This window comes from Eulemur rufifrons, chromosome 11, assembly GCF_041146395.1.
Source record: "Eulemur rufifrons isolate Redbay chromosome 11, OSU_ERuf_1, whole genome shotgun sequence".
NCBI classification, from domain to species: Eukaryota; Metazoa; Chordata; class Mammalia; order Primates; family Lemuridae; genus Eulemur; species Eulemur rufifrons.
Genome location: NC_090993.1, coordinates 10,356,675 through 10,381,080, shown reverse-complemented (window position 1 = coordinate 10,381,080; position 24,406 = coordinate 10,356,675). Strand labels below are relative to the sequence as shown.

General features: G+C 45.1%; 1 protein-coding gene across 1 annotated transcript in view; it reads right to left on the bottom strand.

Annotated features, from left to right (window-relative positions):
* Positions 1-24,406, bottom strand: part of EDARADD (EDAR associated via death domain) — a 53,890-nt gene that overhangs the window by 5,506 nt on the left and 23,978 nt on the right. The window contains exon 5 of the mRNA XM_069484709.1: positions 3,548-3,593. Within this exon, the coding sequence (XP_069340810.1) occupies positions 3,548-3,593 (46 nt within the window). The remainder of the gene's footprint in view (positions 1-3,547; positions 3,594-24,406) is intronic.

Below are 24,406 nucleotides of genomic sequence, written 5' to 3'. Positions count from 1 at the left end.
CAAAGGTCATGATTAGTTGAGCCTAGAAATGGCTCCAGCCAGGATGTTGGCAGTGGATCACAGGTTGACTTAATGTGTCTCCCTGCAGGGGAGGTGTCCTTTCATCTCGCGCACTCTGGCTTTGGGGGAGCTATTACCATCGGAGTGTTTCCTTCCAGTGTGTTCCAGGACCACAGTTAGCTCTCAGATCATTTACCAGTGTTCCCCCGGATAACGAGGTCTTGAGTTAATTCAAAACAATTAGGGAGTAAACATTTTATATTGGCATCTTTTGAGACAGCACAGTATTGTGGTTCTGAAACAAAATAACATGATGCCAGGTGTCTATACGTTATTAGATTTGAAGCTTGCAAAATACCAACAGGTGTCAAAGTAGAGTCCCATCATGAGTTGTGCTTATTATGGGGATAACTTCATGCTTTTTCTTTTTTTCTGTGTGTGGTTTGCAATGTGGTTGGAAAAAAACATATTGAAAATGTCAGTTACTGGCTTTGATAAACCATTGCCTTGCGACGCACACATGCTCCAGTATTCATCAGAGGTAAGTTAGACGCTAGGAGCTGGAAAGGGATGAAGAATTATTTTTATCTACTAAGAAATTGACCCAAGGGCTTTTGGTGGGCGTTTGATCTCTTAGCCAAAGGGAAAACCAACACGATTTCGTTCTCTCTCTCTGAAACACCCTTTTAAGGAGGAGACATCAAGTTGGCAGCAGCTCTGGGAGTCTAACTGACAAACTGGGTGGGTCCCGGCAAGGAAATCACACTCTGCGCCTCAACGTTGTCATGGAACAAGATTGGAGTGTAGGAGACACATAAATAAAGCAGCAAATGCTCCCATAGGAAAGGACCCAGGTTAAAATTCAGCAAAGGATTTTATGCGAATTTGAATCATGTGGTTCTAAAATGATGTCACCCAAACATATTAACCAAGTGTCACTTCATGGACCTAATCTGAAAAGAGAGAAAATCCTATCTCACTTTCACGTCTATGGGAAAGTTAGATTATTAGGCAAGTGCTGAATTGTGCAACGTCACCAGAAAATCATCCCAGAAACACTTGCAACGGGCTTGACAGTGTCAGGGGACATGTCATACCACTGCCACCAGAAAGGAGTACCGGAACCAGGGTTTTTCTTCAATTCCTTCTTCAGCTTTTAAATATAAGAGTGATGCTTCAGTTTATTGGGCACAGTGGGGAAATAAAAATCTTCCAATTTGGGGAATCTTTTAAAATATATACGTATGTTACTGAGTCTTATTCCTTTAATGCCCAAATGTTTTCATTTTGAAAATTGGTATAAAAACATAGTCAAACTTTAATGTCTCCTTTAACAGGGTAAACTGGGCCAAATCTGTTGTTGTTTTAACCCAGTGACAAAGTCTTTGACTTTCTTGTGCTCTGCCCGGGCACTGACGGATCTATGTTCAGTGACGCCCAGCGGGACCACATTCTGGATTGTGATCTTTCCCTTTCCTTGGTTACAAACTGTCAGCTGTCCTTCCCCACTCCTGTCCAGCGTCCTGTCTCGGCAGTGCCCTCCAGCTTCCCCGTGTGGCTTATTTTAACCAGCCGCAGACTGGATCTCAGCGAAGGTTTCCCAGTGATAAGAATTAAATACAAGCTGGGCTCTGTGTGACCGAGCGCTGTGTCGCCACGTCTCTGTGGTGAAGAGAGAACAGGGCCATCCTGAGCTTTCCATCTGCCCCGTGTTTAGAGAGTGCCTGGTACCTGGTCTGTGCCACATTAGTGTTTTTAAAGGAAACAGAATACAAAAATAGAAAAATTAGCCGGGCGTGGTGGCGTACGCTTATAGTCCCAGCAACTTGGGAGGCTGAGGCAGGAGGATCGCTTGAGCCCAGGAGTTGGAGGCTGCAGTGAGCTATGATGACGCCACTGCACTCCAGCCTGGGCAACAGAGCAAGACCCTGTCTCAAAAAAAAAAAAAAAGGGAAAAGAAAAGAAAAAACTATGTGCTTGTCACAGAGCAAATCTAAAAATTCAGATGAGTACATGGGAAAAAAAAATTCGTGCTCCCACTACCCAGGACCCATCACAATTAACCTTTCAGAAATTTCCTTGCTTATTTCACCACGCATGGTGTGTATCTGCCTACGTCTGATCATTTGTTATATATCCATTGGTATACACAGATCAGATGGGGGAGGGGTTCTGATACCAGGTCATGTTAGAAAATTTAGAGATATAGGATAGTGGAAAGAGAATTAAGATCGTCTCCGTTTGCATGCAAAGACACGTTCCTCTTCCCCACGTCATTCAAGCAGGGACTTCTCCTTTGAGCCTGTGGCCACTGAAGCACGTGTAGAAGAGGGATTCCCGTCAGTCAGGCCCGGCCTCTGGCAGGGGCAGGGTGTGGTCTAAAGAAGTCAAGTCCCCATGGCGTGTCCAGATGGGACCCTGGACATCGCACCTGTCCTGTGAAACCCGGTGGTAAGGTTCCACCTGAAGCTCACCTGGCCCAGTGTCCCCCTTGACTTCTCATATCGCAGCCACGTGGTGGCCAAACTGGAACCAGAACCCCAACTTCTGTCCCCCCCAGGGCTACCCTTTTGCCACAGGGCCTCCTCAGAGAGCCTAGCACACAGTGGGCCCTTAATAAATAAAAGTCTGTTGAATTGAAAAAATTATCACCTAGAATCTCACCCCCAGAGATAACTGCTGCTAACATGTTGGTATATTTTCTAATATCGTGTTTCTAAGAAAAAAAAAACGTTGAGCCCATACTGCATGTTCTGATCTTCCTGACTGATTACGTGGGCTGATTATCATGCCCCGGAGGGTTTCATGGGTCCCTCAACCCCCTTAAGAAAGAAAGAAACAAACAAAACTCTGACAACTCAGATCATTCAATATGTCTTTTAAACGATGTAGAAAATGTTGGTGGGGTTCTGGAGTTTTTACAAATTATTCTTTTGCTAACTTGTCGTAATGCTTCCCTGTGATTAATAAGAAATCTAAACACCGTCAAGGTTTCTGTCTTGTAATAAAAAAAAAAAAAATGGGGAGGGAGGAGAAATAAACTTTAGCGTTTCTTTGGTTAAACACACTCACCAAAAGGAGTGGAGAACACGTGACCGAATGTCAGGCAGGTCCCTTTGGCTTGCAAGCCCCCAAGGGCTTGCAAGGGAGATGGCCCAGCTGACCTTGGCCTGCCTGAGGTCCCAGGGCGGCCCCTCTCTCCCACCAGGCAAGAAACAGCAATGACAAGCTCACCAGGAGAGGAAGGGGCTGCTCAGTCCCGACTGTGGCTCTGGCCTAAAACTGCCCAGTTCGGACCCTTCCGTGCCCCGCACAAGCAAAGGAGGGTGAGCTCGGAGAAAACATTAAATATTCCTTGAAGGCTTCTGTGAAATTTTATAAGCTATAACTTCCCTTGCGGTTTGCCCTGGCGTGAAGTGTGCAAAGTTGCTCTCGTCTGCAATACAGATTTTCAGAGTTAACGATAAACACAGCCTGGAATATTCTCTGTGACGTAGCCACACTAGCTGTCCCTGCAGCCCAGGTATCCTTAGAGTCGATCATTTACCTGAACGGGGATCTCCAGTGCTGTCTGCAAAGCCATTCTCTTCTCCCTAAAAACCAAAAAAGCAACCGTCATTAAAGTTATACCCCAAAATGAATGGAGATAACGATCAACATTCCAACCTAGTTAAATTTCCACCGAAACCCTGGGCGGAGGGTGGATCATAAGGATTGTATTTTAATGGGTGGCGACAGGTGGCTCCTTCTATAATACAAGCCCCCCGAGGGCAGGAGCTTTGTTTACCTGCTCCCCGTGCTGTGTCCCAGTGCCCAGACCTGTGCCTGCCACCCCGCAGACACTCAAGAAATATTTGTGAAATGCACCGGAGTTGCTATTTTAAACAGTGGATCAATGCACGCAGCAATGCACCAGCGTTTTATTTTTATGTTACACTCTGAGTTAGTTTCCTTATTTTATTTCTTACCTGCTCTTCGTTGGGCTTGTTTGTCAGTCTAAGGTACAATTCTTTCTCTTATCTATTATACTTATTTAAGTACATATTGCAAAGCAGCTAAAACTGTGAACAAGTGGTGTCCAAATCTCTGGAGAGATAATCTTGTTTCTGCCCCTCTGACGGGAGTTCTGGTTTTACAACCAAGGCTGTGCTGTGGTATGTGGTGAGAGGGATTCACTCTGATCTTCTTGGAGGGGTGTGTGGGTGTGTGAGAGAGAGAGAGAGACAGTTTTCCATGAAGTCAGCAGAGGACAGCAGTCCCCATACACCTTTGTTTATGTTAAACCCTCTCTTTATACAACTAAAATCTCTCTCATCAGCTAATGTCAGCCCTTCCATCCACGGAGCTGCAGAAGAAACACAAGAGTTGAGTCAAGAGCCTCAGGTCTCGTACCCTCGGGCCCTCCCCGTCCCAGTCTGGCCTGGGGTGGCTCGTTTGTGTTCCCAGAAGGCTGCTGGCCTAGCCTGGCTCAGAGCCCTGTGCTCTCAGATCTCTGAGAGTGTCACCCCTAAAGACATGCTAACTCCACGCTGTTTAGTGCTTTCAGCATTTTCTACCGTCTTTCTCTCTTAACCTTCCAAGAAGCCTTTCTCCTCACCCCAAGCTCTCCAATCCCCAGTCTCAGCAGCGTATATACATTTGCCTAATCCCAAGTCTAACTTTTGTTTCCACACAGGAGCATTGCCATGTGTTCCCGCCTAGATTTTCCCACTAAGTAATCGAAATATGCCTTGCTTCTGGTCGGGTCGCCTTCCTCGCCTCTGTCTTTTTTTTGTTTGAGACAGAGTCTCACCCTGTTGCCTGGGCTAGAGTGAGTGCCATGGCGTCAGCCTAGCTCACAGCAACCTCAAACTCCTGGGCTCAAGCGATCCTCCTGCCTCGGCCTCCCGAGTAGCTGGGACTACAGGCATGTGCCACCATGCCCGGCTAATTTTTTCTATATATTTTTAGCTGTCCATATAATTTCTTTCTATTTTTAGTAGAGACGGGGTCTTGCTCTTGCTCAGGCTGGTCTCGAACTCCTGACCTTGAGCGATCCTCCCACCTCGGCCTCCCAGAGTGCTGGGGTTACAGGCGTGAGCCACCGCACCCGGCCTATGCCACTGTCTTTACTGGAACAAAAATGCAAGCTGCTTACCATGGTTCATATGATTTTTTTTTCATGAAGTTGTACTTTCTTCTCACATTCCCCTAATTCAGTGAGGAGTGTGTATGTACGTGTGTGTGTCAGAGAGAGAGAGAGAGCGTGTATGAGAGTTATAGGAGGTCTCCGAAGGCACAGAAGTCTCTCTCCAGGCAGAGTTTTACTTTCATGAGGCGAAACCCGACGCCCAGGACAGCAGGGCCACCACACGCTGCCGCATGGGTCGTGCGGGGACCTGTCTCTCCGCGCCTGCACAGCCCGGCAGGACCGGGCAGGTGCGCACTTCTTTATCAACACAGTCACGGTTCTGCTCTCCGAGTGGAAACCTGCGCTGAGGCAGCAGAAACAGGAACTTCCAGTAGTGTCGAGATGCACAGATGTTAGAACTTGACGGATGTTTTTTTTTGTGGTATTTGAGGTCCCTGCTGAAACCCAAACTTTTCTGTAAGTAGAAACTCGTGGCATAGCTGACTCGAGTTCTCATACTCTGGAGAAAATGTTACCAAGGTACAAGGTCTGGCCAAAATTATCCTGCAGCAGGGACCATGACTCAGAATCACCTTAAAGGCTGACAAGGACAGAATTTAGAGACATACCTACCATCTGTGTTCTTGGCTCTGATTGGTAGGTTGTGCTACTTTGTACGTTAGTTTTCTAAGAGTGAAATCAGAAAAGACTTATTTTTGTATGTTTTCTGGTCGTACAGAAACCACCCTCGTGCCTTTGCTCAACTCCTGTTTATTGAGCAGTTACTATGTACAAGCCCCCTTATTGGGGCCTGTGTACAAAGATAAAAGGACCTGAGCCCTTGACCTCAAGGTGCTATGCTGGGGACAGGGAGAGCACCCAGATAAGCAAAATGGGAGGCAGAAGAGGGTCAGGTTCAGGTGAAGTCAGAGAGGAGAGGTTTCTTTCGACAAAAAAAGTGAGAGGTGGTTTCTTGGAGACAGAGATGTTTGAGATGGGCCCTGCTGAGTGGGGACTTGGAAGAAAGAGACATTTGGTTTCAAGCAAAGGCAACGAGAGGGACAAGAGAGAGATGGGAAGGGAACAGACTGAGGCTTGTCCCGGGAGCTGGATGTCATTTCACAGACAACAAGGAGTCACCGAGGGACCCTCATCAGAAGCAGGACATCCTCAGGGGTGTCTAGGATCAGGCTGCAGGGTGTGGGACACATGGGGATAAGGGACAGTGTGGAGGCCAGGTGACAGGGACAGGGGAGGCAAGGATTAATGAGACCCCCACGCACTCCGGGGGAGGAGGGGGATGAAGCAAGAGCCATGCAGAGGTGCAATCACTAAGGGTAGAGCAAAAGGAGGTGAAATGAAGAGCAAGTTTTGAAGACGTGATGGCTAAGACAGTGCGGCCAGGCTCCCTCACAGTGACCTTGACATGCCCGTGGGAGTTGAGTTCCCCGGGAGAGACCAGGGCAGGAGATGGAATCATGGATGTGAAAGTGATTCTGGAAGGAATGACCGGCAGTGGAGGCCGAGCTGTGAGGTCGCAGCCAGACCCTGAACGCCCACATTTCGGAGGCGCAGAATGGACAGCAGAGACAGGGGAAGAAAAGCAGGAGGAGGCGACAGCATGAGAAGCTGCGGGAACGTCACGGGCTCTGAGGGCAGAGGCAAGACACGATGTGCTAGGCGGAGAGCAGTTCCGGTGGAGCGGTGGAAGAGACGCCAGCCGCGAGACCCTGGAAATGGCCGGAAAACCTGCATGGGTGCATCGGCCTGCAAGGCCACCCTCCTCGGCCTTTCCTCGGCTTCGTGTCCCTTCTCTGCGAGGCCTCAGCTCAGACATCGCTTCCTCTGGGATGCTCTCTCCAAAGCCCCCCTCCGGGTTCTGTGCCCTGGGTGCCCTCCCGTGCCAGCCCGCTGGGTGCTTGTCCCACGGGTCTGGAATCTCTCTCTGCCGCTCTAGACTGCAGACTGGATGCCAAGGACCTTGTCTACGCCACACCCTGGGGATCAGGACGTGGGAGACAGAGTTAACAGCACATATCTGTGGGAGGAAGGAAGGAAGGAGGGAAGGAAGTAAGTGGGAAGGAAAGAGGACTCGAATCCAGACCAGGGCACGGGCTGCGTTCTTCATGACGTTCTCCGCACCCTGCCATCCTACCCCAAACCCCCTCCTGGCCTCTCCTGGACTCCTGCCTGCTTAGCCTTTGCTAAGTGCCTGGGTGCCCGATTCATCCACCAGCTAGGCCCAGGGCAACCCTTAGTTCTGCATGAACCCCACTCCACGGGGGGTTCCTGGGCCTTGAGGCATGTCCAAGTCTCCCCTGTTCTAAGCCCCCACCCTGCCCCCTCCTCACCCCCCCATTCCCTCCGGGCATCTCAGTGACCGACAGCTGGGCACACACGCCACGTGCCAGGCACGTGGTCCCCGACGGGGTTAGTTCCCCTCATCCTCCAGATGCCGAGGGGCTGAGGACCACCAGGGCACCAATGATGACCCGCTGGAGATTTGTGTTCGGACACCTTGTTTTCATTCAGAGGGAAGTTCCAGCATGAAGTGCTGGTTTTGTAAAAGGGAACAGTTTCTGAGCGAGGTTGGAGAGGTTTGGCCGAAGACAAAGGTATATAAGAAATCAGTTTATAAAAACCGTGCATGCTAAGTGAGTAAAGGAATTAAAAGTTTGGTTTATACAAACTCTTGCAAAACAGAAGGGTGGGAAACTTGGAGCAACTTTTTTTCCCCTAGAGATGGGGTCTCACTATGTTGCTCAGGCCGGTCTCAAACTCCTGGCCTCAAGTGATCCTCCTGCTTCAGCCTCCCAAAGTGCTGGGATTACCAGCATGAGCCACCATGCCTGGACCCATGGAGCAACTTCTAAAGTGGCTTAAAATCCTTCAGTTTAAGAGGGGAAAAGGAACCATGGCATTTTAAGCATGATAATCAGCAGCATCAAGCTGCTATTTTACTATCCTTTCTTTCCTTTTTAAACTTCTACTCCAATTACCATATTTGCCTGAATATAAGTTAGGAAATTTAAAAACTTATCCTTGAGGAAAGAGGCAATTTCCTTAAAATCCAAGTTCTTTTAAATTGTCTCCCTTCATGGGGAACACTTGGATATATCGTTACTTTGAACAACGGAGTTACTGTTTGTGGAAAACACATGTGAACTTTACTAAACTGGAGGAAAAACGAGGCAAAACAACTTAACACAGATTTAGCAATTTTTCCGGGGGGGGTGTGACTTCAAAATAGCAATACAATAAAGTGGTTACCCTGTGGAAATTACAAATACATTCCCCCGGGATAAATTTTTAAAACAAAAGCAAAGCATAATGCTATATAAATGGCTTGGGATAGAATTTCTGGAGACAGCATCACCTGCTGGTTCCAAAGTGCTCTGCTCACGTGCACCATAATGCCTATCAAAAACCAAAACCAAAAGCCAACAAAACCCCAGCAAATAAAATGTGTGGGTGAGGACGTGAAGAAATTGGAAGATGCTGATGGGAATGTAAAATGGTACAGCGACCAACAGATGGTGGTTCCTCAAAATACTAAAAATGGAATTGCCCTATCACCTAACAATTCCACTTCTGAGTATATGCCCAGAAGAATTCAAAGCAGGGTCTTGAAAAGATATTTGCATACCCGTGTTTGCGGCAGCATCATTCACAAAAACTAAAGGGTGGAAACAAGCCCAGTGTCCATCAATGGATGAATGGATTAAAAAAATGTGATATGTACATAAAATGGAATCTTATACAGCCTTGAAGAGAACATGCTACAGCATGAATGAATCTAGAGGACATTATGCTAAGTGACATAAGGCAGGCCCAGGACACATGTTGTTGCCTCCACTCACATGCGGAGCTTAGAGGAGTCAGATTCATAGAAACATGAAGTAGGACGGTGGTTGCCAGGGATTGGGGGAGGGGGAATAGGGAGTTACTGATTGCTCCTTGGATACGGAATTCCAGTTAGGGAAGATGACAAAGTTCTGAAGATGTATATGATGGTGACAGGTGTACAACAATGTCAATGTACTTAATGCCAACGAACTGTATAATTAAAAATTGTTAAAATGGTAATTTTTATGTTATGTGTACTTTACCACGATAAGAAAAAAAGTGCTCTCCCTCTCAAACAACGTGGGCAGTAGGGAAGAGCTCTCCGGAGCTGTGTGCCTGGGTGAAATGATGCCAGCAGTATGCCAGGGACATCAGAAAATGACACTTAGGAAATGGGAGAGGAGAAAAATTCATCATCTGTGATTTGAAATATGTGTGTAAATTAATTTAATAACTTAAATCATATAGGTATGCATTTGGATGGTTTATCTACCTCCCTAAAACCTGATGTTAATATTTCTCAACCCTTGCTGGGAAGAGGTTCTCATTTAATTGGTATGGTGTGGTGCATAGACAGGGTTGATTTTAAATATCTCCCTAGGGAATGTTAAGGTCCCCCGGGGTCGAACACCAATATAAAATTCAAGTAGGCCAAAAAAAAAAAAAAAAAAAAACCCTCATTTTGTAAAATCTCACTATGAATACAAGGGAATTACCTTATATTTGGGGAAAATGTGTTAGCTGCTGCCAAGAATTCTTTGAGCAGAGAGAAAGTTGGCTAAATTACATGAGTTTTGCACTTCGGTTAGTTTGTCCCTGAGAGGTCCCATTTCTGCTCAGGTTGCTGCAAGCTCTGGGTACCAAGGAACAGTCTCCTCTGAAGACCTACACCTGGGACTTCACGCCAGGCTCCAAGCAGGAGAAACCCCAGGGCCCAGAGCACACCCTGGGGAAAGCTCTCAACTCAAGAGCTGAGTGTGTCGTCCACGTGGGGCTGGGCTGATGTGGCCAGGGACGTTGACAGATTGATGGGGAAGTCCTGTCAAATAAAAATCATGGGTGGCCATTGGTTTGGACTGAGCTTCTGCCTGGGCCCAACAGACCAGACCAACATGGAGTCACTCGTGCTAAAGTTCCACTTCACCAATTTGAAACCTAAGCTGTTTACTTATAAGACGTTTTTGACTTACACATTTGAGGTACCAGTTGCTAAGAACTACCAAGACGGATTCAGTATCTGTGCATCTCTTCTGAATACATTTATCAATGATGCACATCTAAATATTAGCACTAGACTATGACTCTCCTGTTGGGTTTTCCTAAAAAGCCAATCTTAGGCCAGGCATGGTGGCTCACACCTGTGATCCTAGTGCTTTGGGAGGCCAAGGAGGGAGGATCACTTGAGGCCAGGAGTTGGAGACCAGCCTGGACAACATAGCAAGACCCTATCTCTGCAAAAAATAAAAAATTAGCTGGGCGTGGTGGTGCACGCCTGCAGTCCTAGCTACTTAGGAGACTGAAGAAAGAGGATCACTTGAGCCCAGGAATTTGAGGTTACAGTGAGCTATTACTGTGCCTCTGCACTCTTTCCAGCTTGGGTGACAGAGAGAGACCAGTTCTCAAAGAAAAAAAAAAGAAAAAGAAAAAGACAAAAGAAAAACCAACCTATGTTCTGCATAATTACTATTACTGTATAACAATTTGCACTTATTTTTACTTTTTATTTGAGTATAATAGTCTTATAGAAAACTGGACATATATCTATTTATTTGAAAGTATACTCTAGGCTGGGCGCGGTGGCTCATGCCTGTAATCCTAGCACTCTGGGAAGCCAAGGCGGGTGGATCATTTGGGCTCAGAAGTTCGAGACCAGCCTGAGCAAGAGCGAGACCCGCATCTCTACTAAAAGAAAAATAGAAAGAAATTATATGAACAACTAAAAATATATAGAGAAAAAATTAGCCGGGCATGGTGGTGCATGCCTGTAGTCCCAGCTACTTGGGAGGCTGAGGCAGGAGGATCGCTTGAGCCCAGGAGTTTGAGGTTGCTGTAAGCTAGGCTGACACCATGGCACTCTAGCCTGGGCAACAGAGCGAGACTCTGTCTCAAAAAAAAAAAAAAAAAAAAAAAAGAAAGTATACTCTACAAACTGGCCTTTAGAAATGTGTTTAGTTCAGGATACATTTATTGACTGCCTCGTCGGTGTAAGAGTCCATTCTAGGCCCTAGAATACAGAAACATAAACCTGTATATATAAACCTCAAGATTATAATCCAGTAATGGAACAAAGACCTGTGTATAAATATTGAAATCACAAGGACGTGCGTGTTAAAAAGGCACAGACGGAATGCCAAGAAAGCACAAAGGTGGGCGAGAATTCGAGTGAGACCCCAGGGGACAGGGAACATTCCATGGAGGATGAAAGAACTCAGTGAGGAAGAGTGAAAACTAGAAATAACGCTACGGGGCTTTGCCAGGATGCAAGCGAACCTGTGGCTTTGCGTACATCTAGGGCTTTCTTCTCTTCAGTGAGTTTTCTATCCAATTATAAAAAAGACCCGCTACTTCTGGGGTTGAAGCGGGGGTCAAAGACGGCAGCAACTGCTCTGTGACTTGGAGGCAGGGCAAGCGCAGGTGTGATTTCAGACCTTGGCTGTGGTTTGGAAGATGAAAGGGAAGGGGTTTCCCCTTTGGGCATGACGCATGGTGCGTTACTGTTGAGAATATCCCAGCATTTCACAGGAGATTATGGTCTGTGCGTGCAAACACAAGCAGACCACGGCGATGGGGATGTTACGGAGAGGCAGGGAGGTTTCGCTGCTGTCAGTTTCATTCACAAATCCCAGGCTGTGCGACACAAGGGACGCGGCAGCGCAGGGTGATCGAAGGCTGCGTGACGAGGAGCCGCATTCCCGAAGGGCTCAGGTCAGCCCACGACGTCCCCGTGGTGGGTAACTGAACCCCAGCTGCAGACAGACGGTTCGGTTTCCAAGTGTTAGTCCACGAAACGCTTCCCGCGCCTAAATACTACCTACAGTTTTGGGTTATTTATTCCAGTAATTCTTTCTTTAATTTGAAAGAATACCCAAAACATACAAAAAGTAAAGATTACTCAAAATCATGCTTTAAAAAAAGAAAAAGCAAAAAGAGATGTGAAAACCATTTTCTCTCGATCCATTATCCCATCTCTCAATCCTGTCTTGCTCCCCCCAAATTGCTAATTATAATCTGGGCACATCCTTCCCCATTTCTTGGTCATGGCCACACCCATAACCTATATATAGAGAGAGTTTTTTAGCCCCAAGTGGGTCTACAACTTGCTTTATCTGTTTAACAATATATCATGGATATTTTTGCAGTGGTCTCTCTTCTTTTTAATAGTTCAATAATATTACACAGTGTCAATGGACCATAATTTTTTTTTTTTTTTTTTTTTTTTTTTTTTTTGAGACAGAGTCTCACTCTGTTGCCCAGGCTAGAGTGAGTGCCGTGGCGTCAGCCTAGCTCACAGCAACCTCAAACTCCTGAGCTCAAGCGATCCTCCTGTCTCAGCCTCCCGAGTAGCTGGGACTACAGGCACGCACCACCATGCCCGGCTAATAATGGACCATAATTTATTTAACTAGTTCCTACAAAGGGGCGTGGTAGTCACCTGCAACATTGCTCTATTTCAAATGCCACACTGTGCATCTCGCCCTCTGTTATGATTTCTGAAGGATCTAGTCCTTACAGCAAGATTGCCAGATCGATGAGTCGTTGATGCCACCAAATAATTTTCCATAAAGTCGTATCAACTTACGCTCTCAGCTGCGTGTGAGGACGGCTGCACCCTGACATCCACACCCGCCAAAAGTGACATTCTAACCCACTTGTGAAATTACAGTCAGCAGAGCACAGAATGGTAACGAGAAGAGAAGCCATTAAGTCAAACAGTTAGAGCTGATGAAATAACTGTCCCGTGGAATTATTAATAAGCAAACTTCTCTTACAGTGAGATTTCCAGATCGATGAGTCGTTGATGCCACCAAATAATTTTCCATAAAGTTGTATCAACTTACACTCTCAACTGTGTGTGAGGACAGCTGTATCCTGACAGCCATACCTGCCAAAAGTGAAATTCTAATCCACTTGTGAAATTACAGTGCTAGAAAATGCTAGAAAGTGCTAGAAAGCAGGCATTTTTCCCCTTTGGCTTACTGCAAGTATTTTATTCTGACCCGGTCTCAAAGCAGAAATAAGTCAATGCCATGGGCATTAATAGATCACATCAAATCAGAACACTACAATTTTTTTCTTTCAAAATTTCATCTCTGGGATACTTCATTATAGAAAAAAAGTACTTGAGGCCCTGAAATGATGACTGAGGCTGGGCAGCATGAATCTGTAGTGGGAACAACAGGAATAACCGTTTACACGTCAGAATTTTCTCTGGCAGTCAAAAACAGAAAATGCACGGCTAGGCGTGGTGCTCACACCTGTAATCCCAGCTCTTTGGGAGGCTGAGTTGGGAAGATCACTTGAGGCCAGGAGTTCAAGACCAGCCTGAGCAACAGAGTGAGACCCAGTCTCTAAAAAAAAAAAAACAGAAAAATTAGCCGGGCGCAGTGGTGCACTCCTGTGGTCCCAGCTACTTGGGAGGCTGAGGCAGGAGGATCACTTGAGCCCAGGAGTTGGAGGTTGCAGTGAGCTATGATGATGCCACGGCACTCTAGCCCGGGCAACAGAGTGAGACCCTGCTCTCTAAAAAAAAAAAGAAAGAAAGAAAGAAAAATTCCTTCTTCCTTCTCTAACTGCCTGGACAGCTGTGTGTCAAGAACACTTCTGTGGGCCATTTCCCGAGGGTGCCACCTGTGTGGACGGGTAGACGGTAGCTGGAAGGTTGAGCTGAATCCATTTCATCACAGTTAAAAATACCAAGTATGTGCTCTAGGGAGAGTTTTACGGTCTTACCCAGTAGCACTGGTTCCTATCGAGGATGAAATAAGGAATTACTAAGCAAACCAGAACTATCTGATCTTCCCTTAGAGAAAAAAGCTAAAGGATTCCCCAGTCTGTTACACAGATCGTGTTGGAGCTCGAAAGCGCGGCTGGCTGCGTAGCCAGAGGGGCAGGCAGGGGCCTGCCAGGCTGACTCCATCTCCAGCGAGCAAGAGCTGCTGGGCCCCTTCCCTGTTGCTACAATGCGCGTAATGACTCGGGTTTGCAGACAGTCCGGAGGGCCAAGGGGATGCGGCTGTCGGATGGGATTGTGCCCACAGCCTCTCAATCTGATTTAAAGAGGGGGGCAGCCCCTTCATCTACCAGTTTTGTTCTAGTAGCTTCTCCCTGTGCTAGTGTGCCAGACCAGTATCATTGAACCGTGGGGTGGGAGGGAGAAAGTAAAATCTCCCTAGATTTAGACAAGGCAAGAGGCCTCGCAGCAAGTGGTAATGCCAGCTGCTACCAATGCACAAATGCTGGGCCTCCGGGCGGCGGGGTGGGGTTGGCAGCAGACCAGGCTCAGGGTCCAGCTCTGCCACTCGTCACCTGCCCCAGGCTCCCTCTTCTGTAAAGCCAGGGGGCTGGACAAACGTGACTTCTAAGGTTTCCTACAGCTTTAAGACACGAAATTGCCAAACCGGACATCTGGACCCCAGGCTCATTTTTTAAATTGTCGAGATTAGTGCCACCGAGTCCAGCCCCTGCTTTAGGACTGCGTGGCACCGAGCTTAGGAGATAAGGCACAACAGACGGGGCTCTGGCCTCTGAGTGGCCGGGCACGCGTGGGAGCTGGGAGGAAGAACAAATCTAAAATAGCCCAAACTTTTTACTCAGGAAATACATTACACCAACATATCCAGACATGGGTTCCTTGGCCTAAGAGACAGAGAAAGGGTTTGGGGGCTCAAAGAGTATTCTCTCTCGTTCTTCCCCAGCAGCTGGGGCTGTCCTCTCTGGCTTGCTCTGACTCAGTGGTGGGGATGGACCCCAGGATCAGGCCCACCCAGGCTGCCCAATTCCACTTCAGCTCAGAGGGCCACACCTGGTAGCAGGTGGGCAAAGCCCGTGTACACGCCAAATGCAGGGTTAACGCACTGAGCGTGCCTGCATTCCTCTACCCAGTGGGTGCTCAGTCTAACCCAGCCTTCCTCGCTCTGGCTGCGCTGGAAAATCCCTGGGACATTTAAGAAATGTCAGTGCTTGCAGCCTGCCCAAGACCACTTCAGCCAGAATCTCTGGGGCCTGGGGCCCAGGCACTGGCATTTTGTAAAAGTTCTCCAAGTGACCCCAACATGCAGGCAGGGTCCAGAGCCACGGGTTTGAGCAGATCGTAGATGGGTACTCATAAGTTTTAGAAAGAAAATTCAGATCTGTTTTCTCTGGGCCACTAATAGCTCCTTCCCATGATTTTTCAAATCTGTCCTTAAGGATTCTCATTCCTGCCTATAATGCTAGTCACAGGGTGGCCACTGAGGCATGCTGGACCCCACCTGTCACTTGGGGCAAACGTCTGAAGCGCTTTCTGTGTGCAGAGGGATGTACCAGGCTTGTGGATTATCCGAAAATGGCTGGGGAGGGGAGAGTGGCGAGATGATATGCAAATGAAGCTAAGGGGTACCTTTGTGACTAATCTCGCCATCACTGCACCTGTACCTTTACGTTAACATACACTGAAGTCATGCACCTATCGACCCTGCAGTGGAATAGGTGAATTTCACCCATGGCCAGACATTTATCTATCCTGCTCAGTGATTTTATTTTGGGGAAGGGAGTGGGGCACGTCAAGGACTTGCCCATCCTGCAAGCACTCTGGGCGTTGGAGCGCTCAACCATCCATCCCAACGTGGGTGGAGCTGCTGAGAGACGGGACAGGCGCAAGGTCGCTGAGCAGGGAGCCTGGAGACAGAGGACCTGGGGTCCCATCTTGGCTCTCCTAGAATATGCACAGATAGCTTAACTCTTCAACTCTTTCTTCCTCTATAAAGTGGAGGTAATACTTTACCGCCCAAGATTGTTGGAGGCATCAAAAATGAGCACCACATTTATGTGACTTATAAATGTATTAAAAACCTTATTAATCACCAGTTGGCCTTTTTCCTACCCCATCTCCACCTCCCTGTGACCTTTTACCAATGGCAAAGATCACTGCAATAGTCTGCTCCTGCTTGCTGCCTACCTCATCCTCAGAGGCAGAAGACAGTCAGTAAAGAATTGCTTATGTGAGTGCGATGCGCTGTCTAGGGGATGGACAGGTTTGAAGCTCTGACTCGGGGGGTGGGAGGGGCGAGGGCAATATACGTAACCTAAACTTTTGTACCCCCACAATATGCTGAAATAATAATAATAATGATAAAGAATTGTTTATGGGCTGACTAATGTAATAACACAAGAAAAAGAATCAAAAGGTGTATCGAAGAAAGAAAGAAAACTGTCATTGCTCACCGATGAGATGATCGTGTATGCAGAAAATCTGAAAAATTCGACAAAAAACTCTTGGAGCTAATAAGGGATTATGGCAGGGCTGCAGGATACAAGATTAATACAAAAAATACAATTGCTTTCCTCTAGACCAGCAATGAGCAAGTAGAATTTGAAATTTAAAACATAATGCCGCTTATATTAACCTCTCCCAAAATGAAATACTTAGGTTGAAATCTAAGAAAATTTGTGCACAATCTATATGAGAAAAACTATAAAACTCTGATGAAAGAAATCCAAGAACTAAATACAAGCACACTTCAGAAATATTGCCAGTTTGGTTCCAGACCACCGTAATAAAGCAAATATCACAACAAAGTATGTCACATGGATTTTTTGGTTTCCCAGTGCATATAGAAGTTATGTTTACACTATGCTGTAGTCTAGTAAGTGCGCAATGGCACTGCGTCTAAAAAAAACCAATGCATATACTTTAATTAAAAAATACTTTATTGCTAAAAAACACTAACAATCATCTGAGCCTTCAGTGAGTTGTAATCTTTTTGCTACAGAAGGGTCTTTTCTTGGTGTTGACGGCTGCTGACTGAGCAAGGTGGTGATTGCTGAAGGCTGGGGTGGTTGTGAAAATTTCTTAAGATAACAGTGAAATTTGCTGCACTGATTGGCTCTTCCTTTCCTAAAGGATTTCTCTGTAGCATACGATGCTGTCTGATAGCGTCTGACCCACAGTAGAACCTCTTTCAAAACCAGAGTCACTCCTCTCAAATCCTTCCACTGCTTTATCGACATCAACTAAGTTCACGTCATATTCTAAATCCTTTGCTCTCATTTCAACAATGTTCACAGCATCTTCACCAGGAGAAGGTTCCACTTTCTTTGCTCATCCACAGTGATGAGCAGCTCGTCACCTGTTCTAGTTTCACCATGAGATTGCAGCAACTCAGACGCATCTCTAGCCTCCACTTCTCACTCTGGTTCTCTTGCTATTTTCCGCATCTCTGCAGCTACTTCTTCCACTGAAGCCTTGAACTCCTTAGGGTCATCCAGGAGGGTTGGACTCTACTTCTTCCAAACTCCTGTTAATGTTGACATTTTGACCTTCCACGAATCACGAATGCTCCTAATGGCATCCGGAATGGTGAATCCTTTCCAGGTTTTCAATTCACTTTGCCCAGATCCATCAGAGGAACCACTACCCACGGCAGCTCTGGCCTCATGAAACATATCTCTTAAACAGCAAGACTTGACAGTCAAAATTATTCCTTGGCCCATGGGCTGCTGTATTAGTCTGTTTTCTGTTTCTTGTAACGGAATACATGAAACTGGGTAATTTATAAAGAAAAGGAATTTATTTCTTACAGTTCTGGAGGCAAAGACGTCCAAGGTCAAGGGGCTGCATCTGGTGAGAGCCTTCTTGCTGGTGGGGACTCCACAGAGTCCCGAGGTGGCGCAGGACATCACGTGGCAAGGGAGGCCGAGCATATTAACATACTAGTTCAGGTCTCTTTCCTGCCTTTTTTTTTTTTATTTTTAAATGTTATTGTTTATTCTTTTCTTCTTGGTACTCACTGGTTATAGCAACTTCCTCTTCTTATAAAGTCACCAGTTCCCTTTCCATGCTAACCCATTAATACATTCATCCATTTAAGAGACAGGGTCTTGCTATGTCACCCAGGCTGGACTGCAGTGGCATGATCACAGGTCACTGAAACCTTGAACTCCTGGGCTCATGTAATCCTCCTGCCTCAGCCTCCCAAGTGGCTAGGACTACAGGTGTGCACCACTATGCCAGGCTAAATTTTTTTTTTCATTTTTCATAGAGATAGGGTATTACTATGTTACCCAGACTGGTCTCAAATTCTTGACCCCAAGTGGTCCTCCTGCCTCAGCCTTCCAAAGCGCTGGAATTACAGGCATGAGCCACCAAGCCCCGATCACCTCGTAAATGCCCCACCTCTTAGTTCTGCCCCATTAGGGATTAAATTTCAACATGAGTTTTGGAAGGGACAAATATTCAAACCATAGCAGCTGCAGAATGGATGTCGTGTTAGCAGGCATGAAAACAACATTAGTCTTCTTGTATCTCTCCGTCAGAGCTCTTGGGTGACCAGGTGCCTTGTCAATGAGCAGTAATATTTTGAAAAATATTGAAAGCTTAAAATATTCAGTAAACCATGCTATAAACAGAGGTGCTGTCATCCAGGCTTTGTTGTTCCATTTACAGAGCGCAGGTAGATACAGCATAATTCTTTAGAGCTCTAGGATTTTCAGAATGGTGAATGAACGCTGGCTTCAGGTTAAAGTCACCAGCTACACTGGCCCCTAACAAGAGAGTGAGTCTGTCCTTTGAAGCTAGGCATTGACTTCTCCTCTCCATCTAGGAAAGTTCTAGATGGCATCTTCTTCCAATAGAGAGCTGTTTCAACTACATTAAAAATCTGTTGTTTAGTGTAGGCACCTTCATCAGTGATTTTAGCTAGATTTGGGTAACTTGCTGTAGCTTCTATATCGGCACTTGCTGCTTCCTTGCACTTTATGTTATGAAGATGACTTCTTTCCTTAAACCTCACGAACCAACCTCTACTAGCTTCAAACTTTTCTTCTGCAGCTTCCTTACCTCTCTCAGCCTCCATAAAATTAAAGAGGGTTAGGGCCTAGCTCTGGATTAGGCTTTGGCTTAAGGAATGTTGCGGCTGGTTTGATCTTCTATCCAGACCAATAAAACTTTCACCAAGTCAGCAATAAGATATGATAAGAATCAGATAAGAGTAATTGCTTTCTTATCATCCACATGTTCCCTGGAGTAGCACTTTTAATTTCCTTCAAGAACTTTTCCTTTGCATTCACAACTTGGCTAACTGGTGCAAGAGACCTGGTTTTCAGCCTATCTTGGCTTTGAACATGCCTTCCTCATTAAGCTTAATTATTTCTGGCTTTTGATTTAAAGTGAGAAACATGTGACTCTTCCTTTCACTTGACTACTTAGAGGCCACCATAGGGTTATTAATGGCCTAATTTCAATATTGTTGCATTGCAGGGCTGGGGAGGCCTGAGGACAGGGAGAGAGACGGGGAGGGGACAGTGCCTGTCGGTGGAGCCAGTCAGAGCACAAACATTTATCAAGTTCCCATCTTATGTGGGTGCGGTTCGCGGCGCCTCAAAACAATTACAATAGTAACATCAAAGATCACTGATCACAGATCACCATAAACAGATATAATAATAATGGGAGAAGTTTGAAATATTGGGAGAATGACCAAAAATGTAACACAGAGACAAAGTAAGCACATGCTGTTGGAAAAATGGCACCAACAGACTTTCTGGATACAAGATTGCCAAAACCTTCAATTTGTAAAAAAAAATGCGTATCTTCAGAGCACAAGAAAGTGACACACAGTAAAATAAGGCATGTCTGCAAATGGACAGACATTCCTTGATCATGGGTAGGAAGGTTCAATGTTGCCAAGATGTCATTTTTTCCCAACTGATCTACAGATGTAAGGCAATCCCAATCAACATCTCAGCAAGTTATTTTGTGGATTTCAACAAACTGAGTCTAAAGTTTATATGGAGAGGCAGAAGACACAGCATTGAAGGAAAAGAACAAAGTCAGAAGACTGATACTACCCAACCTCAAGGCTTACTATAAAGCCATAGTAATCAGAACAGCATGATGTTGGCAAGGAACAAATAGATGAATAAAACAGAGGAGAGAACCCAGAAATAGAACCACATAAATGTAGTCAATTGATTTTTGACAAAGGAACAAAGGCAATTCAGTGGAGAAAAGGTCGTTTTTTTCAACAAATGGTGGTAGAACAATACCACAAAATGAGTCTAGACACACCGCTTATACTCTTCACAAAAATTAACTCAAAATGGATCACAGATGTAAAAGTAAACTGCAAAACCATAAAATTCCTAGACAATAACAAAGGAGAAAATCTAGATGACCTTGGGTTTGGTGATGACTTTTTTGATACAACCCCAAAGTAACCATTCATGAAGGAAAGAATTGACAAGCTGTGCTTCATTAAAATTACATGTTTCTGCTACGTGAAAGACACTGTCAAAAGCATGAAAAGACAAGCCACAGAGTGGGAGACAATATTTGCAAGACATACAGCAGATATATTATCTGCTGTATATTTTACTATATTTTAGACTGTTATCTAAAATATACCAAAAAAACCTCTTAAAACTCAACAATAAGAATACAAACAACTTGATTAAAAAATGGCCAAAGATGTTAAGAAACAACTCACCAAAGATGATACACAAATGGCAAATAAGCTATGAAAAGACATCAGACATCATCAGGGAAATGCAAATTGAAACAACAGTCAGACGCCACTCCCTATCAATTAGCATGGCTAAAATCCAGAACACTGACACCACCAAATGCTGGCGAGGATGCAAAGCAGCAGGAAATCTCGTTCATTGCCCATGGGAATGTAAAATGATACAGCCACTTTGCAAGAGAGTTTGGCGGTTTCTTAGAAACCTAAACATCCTCTTGCCATACAATCCAGCAATTGTGCTCTCTGGGATTTATCCAAAGGAGCTGAAAACTTACAGCCACGCAAAAACCTGCACATGGATGTTTATAGCAGCATTGCTCATAATTGCCAAAACCTGCAAGCAACCAAGGTGTCCTTCAGTGGAGGAATGGATAAATAAACTATGGTATATCCAGACAATGGAACATTATTATTTTCAAAATTTTCATAAAATAATACTTCCTTCAAAAAATTGAGACGGACTCAATTTTTTATTCTATTTTTTCTTATTTGATTTTTTTTCTCCAGCTTTATTAGCCGGAAGGTATGACTGACAAATAAAAATTGCATATATATAGGGTATACAACATGATGTTTTGGTATATGTGTACATTGTGAAATCATATCCCACCACCTCCACAGTTACCATTTTTTTTTTTGTGGTGAAAACCTTTGAGATCTATTCACTTAGCAAATTTCAAATATGCAATACATTTTTTAAAAATTATTATGGGTATATAATAGTTGTATAGATTTTTAGGGTACACGTCATGTTTTGATACAGATGTACAATGTGTATGAATCAAAGCAGGGTAATTGGGGTATCTAACACCTCAGGCATTTATCATTTCTTTGTGTTAGGAATGTTTCAACTCCACTCTTTCAGTTGTTTTAAAGTATACCCTAACTTCTTGTTGATTATAGTCACTTTCTGATGCTATCAAATATTGTTCATTCTATCTAACTACCTAACTATATTTTTGCACCTATTAACCATCTTCATTTTACACCCCACCCCCCACCACCCTTCCCAGTCTCTGGTAACCAACATTCTACTCTGTCTCCATGAGATCAATTGTTTTAATATTTAGCTTCCACATATGAGTAAAAACATGCAAGATTTGTCTTTCTGTTCTTGGCTTATTTCACTTAACATAATGTTCTCCAGTTTTATCCATGTCATTGCAAATGGCAGGATTTTGTTCTTTCTTATGGCTATATAATATTCCGACAATGGAATATTATGAAGCACTAAAAAGAAATGAGTTATTAAACCACGAAAAGACATGCAGAAAACTTAAATGCATATTACTAACTGGAAGAAGCCAATATGAAAGGCTTATGTATTATATAGTATATGATTCCAAATCTGTGACATTCTGGAAAAGGCAAAACGATGAGGAGAGCAAAAGGATCAGTGGTTGCCTGGGGTTGGGGGAGGGAGAGATGAACACACGGAGCACAGAGACTCTGCAAGGCAGTGAAACTAGTCTGTTAGACACTATAAAGGTGGATATATGTGTCATTATACGTTTGTCCTAACCTACAGAATGCACAACACCATGCATATATCTTATCTTCCCTGCCAGGTTGCAAATTTCTTGAGGGAAATCCATGTGCTGTGTGTTCTCCACAAAATTCCTAACTATGTTATTAAGAAATATTTGCTGAGAAAATTAACCCCACCTTCTATAGAGAAAACAAATCCCATTAATTATCCCTTTTCTATGAATCTATCTACTCTTGTAGATTCCTTATCTTTGTATTAGTAAATTCCTTATGTTTCCCTTCCTAAAAAAAAAAGGAAGCTTTTTCTGTACTTTTTAACACCCGCAAATAACAGCTTAATATATCTCTGCAACCTTATGAATGTCTTGAGAGAGCAGCATAAACGTTCTCATACCCTTAACTCTCGCAAGTGGATTTGTGTTCACATGACGGATTCCCTTCCTGAAGGGTCCCAGTGACATATGAATGGACAGATCCAACGGTGTCTCTGTAGTCCTCACCCCAACCACACCGCACCTCCTGAGGGTGGTGACCATTCCTTCCCCGGCACCTCAGGCAATGTCCTCCCTGGCTTTTTTCTCTCTTTATTCATTACATATTTATTGAGACCTACTATGTACCAGTCATTATGAGCAATGACACTATGTACTATGTACCAGACATCATGAGCAAAAAGACACAGGAGTCCCTGCCTTCGGGGGCACAGTCTAACCAGTGGAAGGGACAATGGGACAATGGGACAATCAGCAAACATATAATTAGGAATGAGCACAAGTGCCACGAAGTGTCTTGACCACAGTTGGCTTTCTTCTCCGGCTATCCCTCTGGCTACTTCTGAGCTCTTGTCTTCCTCTGGCCTGCAAAATTAGGTGTTCTTCAAGGTTCCATCTTGGTCCTCCTCTTTGCTTTCCCACAAGGACTGTCTTCCTTGCCAATCTTATCCACTCCTAGGACTTCACCTATAACCTCTTCTCAATGCATGAATCCTAAGCCAATACCTAGTGCTGTGTTTTCTACCACCTACGGGGCATGTCCACAAGCTGTCTCACTGGTACAACAAATCTCACATACCCCAAACTCCACAACCCTTAATCTCCTCTTTCTTAACCAACCAACCAACCAACCAACAAAACTCAATCCTAACAATACACAAATCTGATCATCTTCCTGAATTCTCTACTGATATTGTTAATAGCAACCATCTTCCAGGGACAGGCTTAACACCTAGTCTCATCTTCCTTCTAGTCCCCTTAGGGTACCAGATATGGTCATGGGGCCATCACTTCAGTCCCCCCATTATCTTCTACCAACCCGTGTCTGACATTCAAGGCTCTGGGGTTCTGACCCCAACTTACCTTCCCACCTCAACACCTAAGATCTCCCAGTAAAGTTCACTCTGTCGCAGACTCTGTCTATACCATTCCGTCTATTGGGGGGGCTTTCACCTCGGCCCTCAAACTCACATCCCAGAATCTGATACTGGCTGCACCTGGAATCCCAAGGTTGACGTGAACACCTCGGTTCTCGCCTTCTCGAGATCGACGAATGAAAGTGAGCAACAAAGAATATGTCGCAAGCAGAGAGGGCGTTTGTGGAAGCAAAAGCGCATTCTTGAGGGTTAAGAGGGGGCACATGTCCCAGCGGATCAGGGCCCCAGGGTTTCTGTGTCATCCATCCCTTTTCCTCCTCTCTGGCCTCTCCTCCTTTGTGACATTGTCCTTTCTCCCCTTTTTAAACCAACGGGCAGGCGAGTTTTTCATCTTATATGGATGGTTAGGCCTGGATGTGTCATGGTACCCAAAGCCCACTTTGGCAGAGGGGGCAAGTGGTAATGTCGTATGATGTGCCTTGTGTTGTTCCTGTTGTGTTTCTTGTGACACTTACGGTTATCTTGTTACTGTTACGGTACGTTTCTTACTCAGCATTGTTCACGCTGCCCATTGCATACTCTCTCTGCTCACTTCTTACTACCTACGCCAACAGAATCTACTTCTGTATCAGAGATGCTCATGTCGTGTTGCCCTTGACCGTGACAGCAGCGACCATGGAGCAGACTGTGTAAAACGTTTCTGGGAAGTTAAATAACAAAAGTGGGATATAAAATAATTTGCAGTTTTTACAATTACATGTATGAAAATGTATAAAAGAATGCATCAAAGTGACAAAAACAGTTGCATTAGGGTGGTAGAATTGTGGATGAGTGTTTTCACTGATCTAGAATCGAAATTCTATTTAGTGTGCT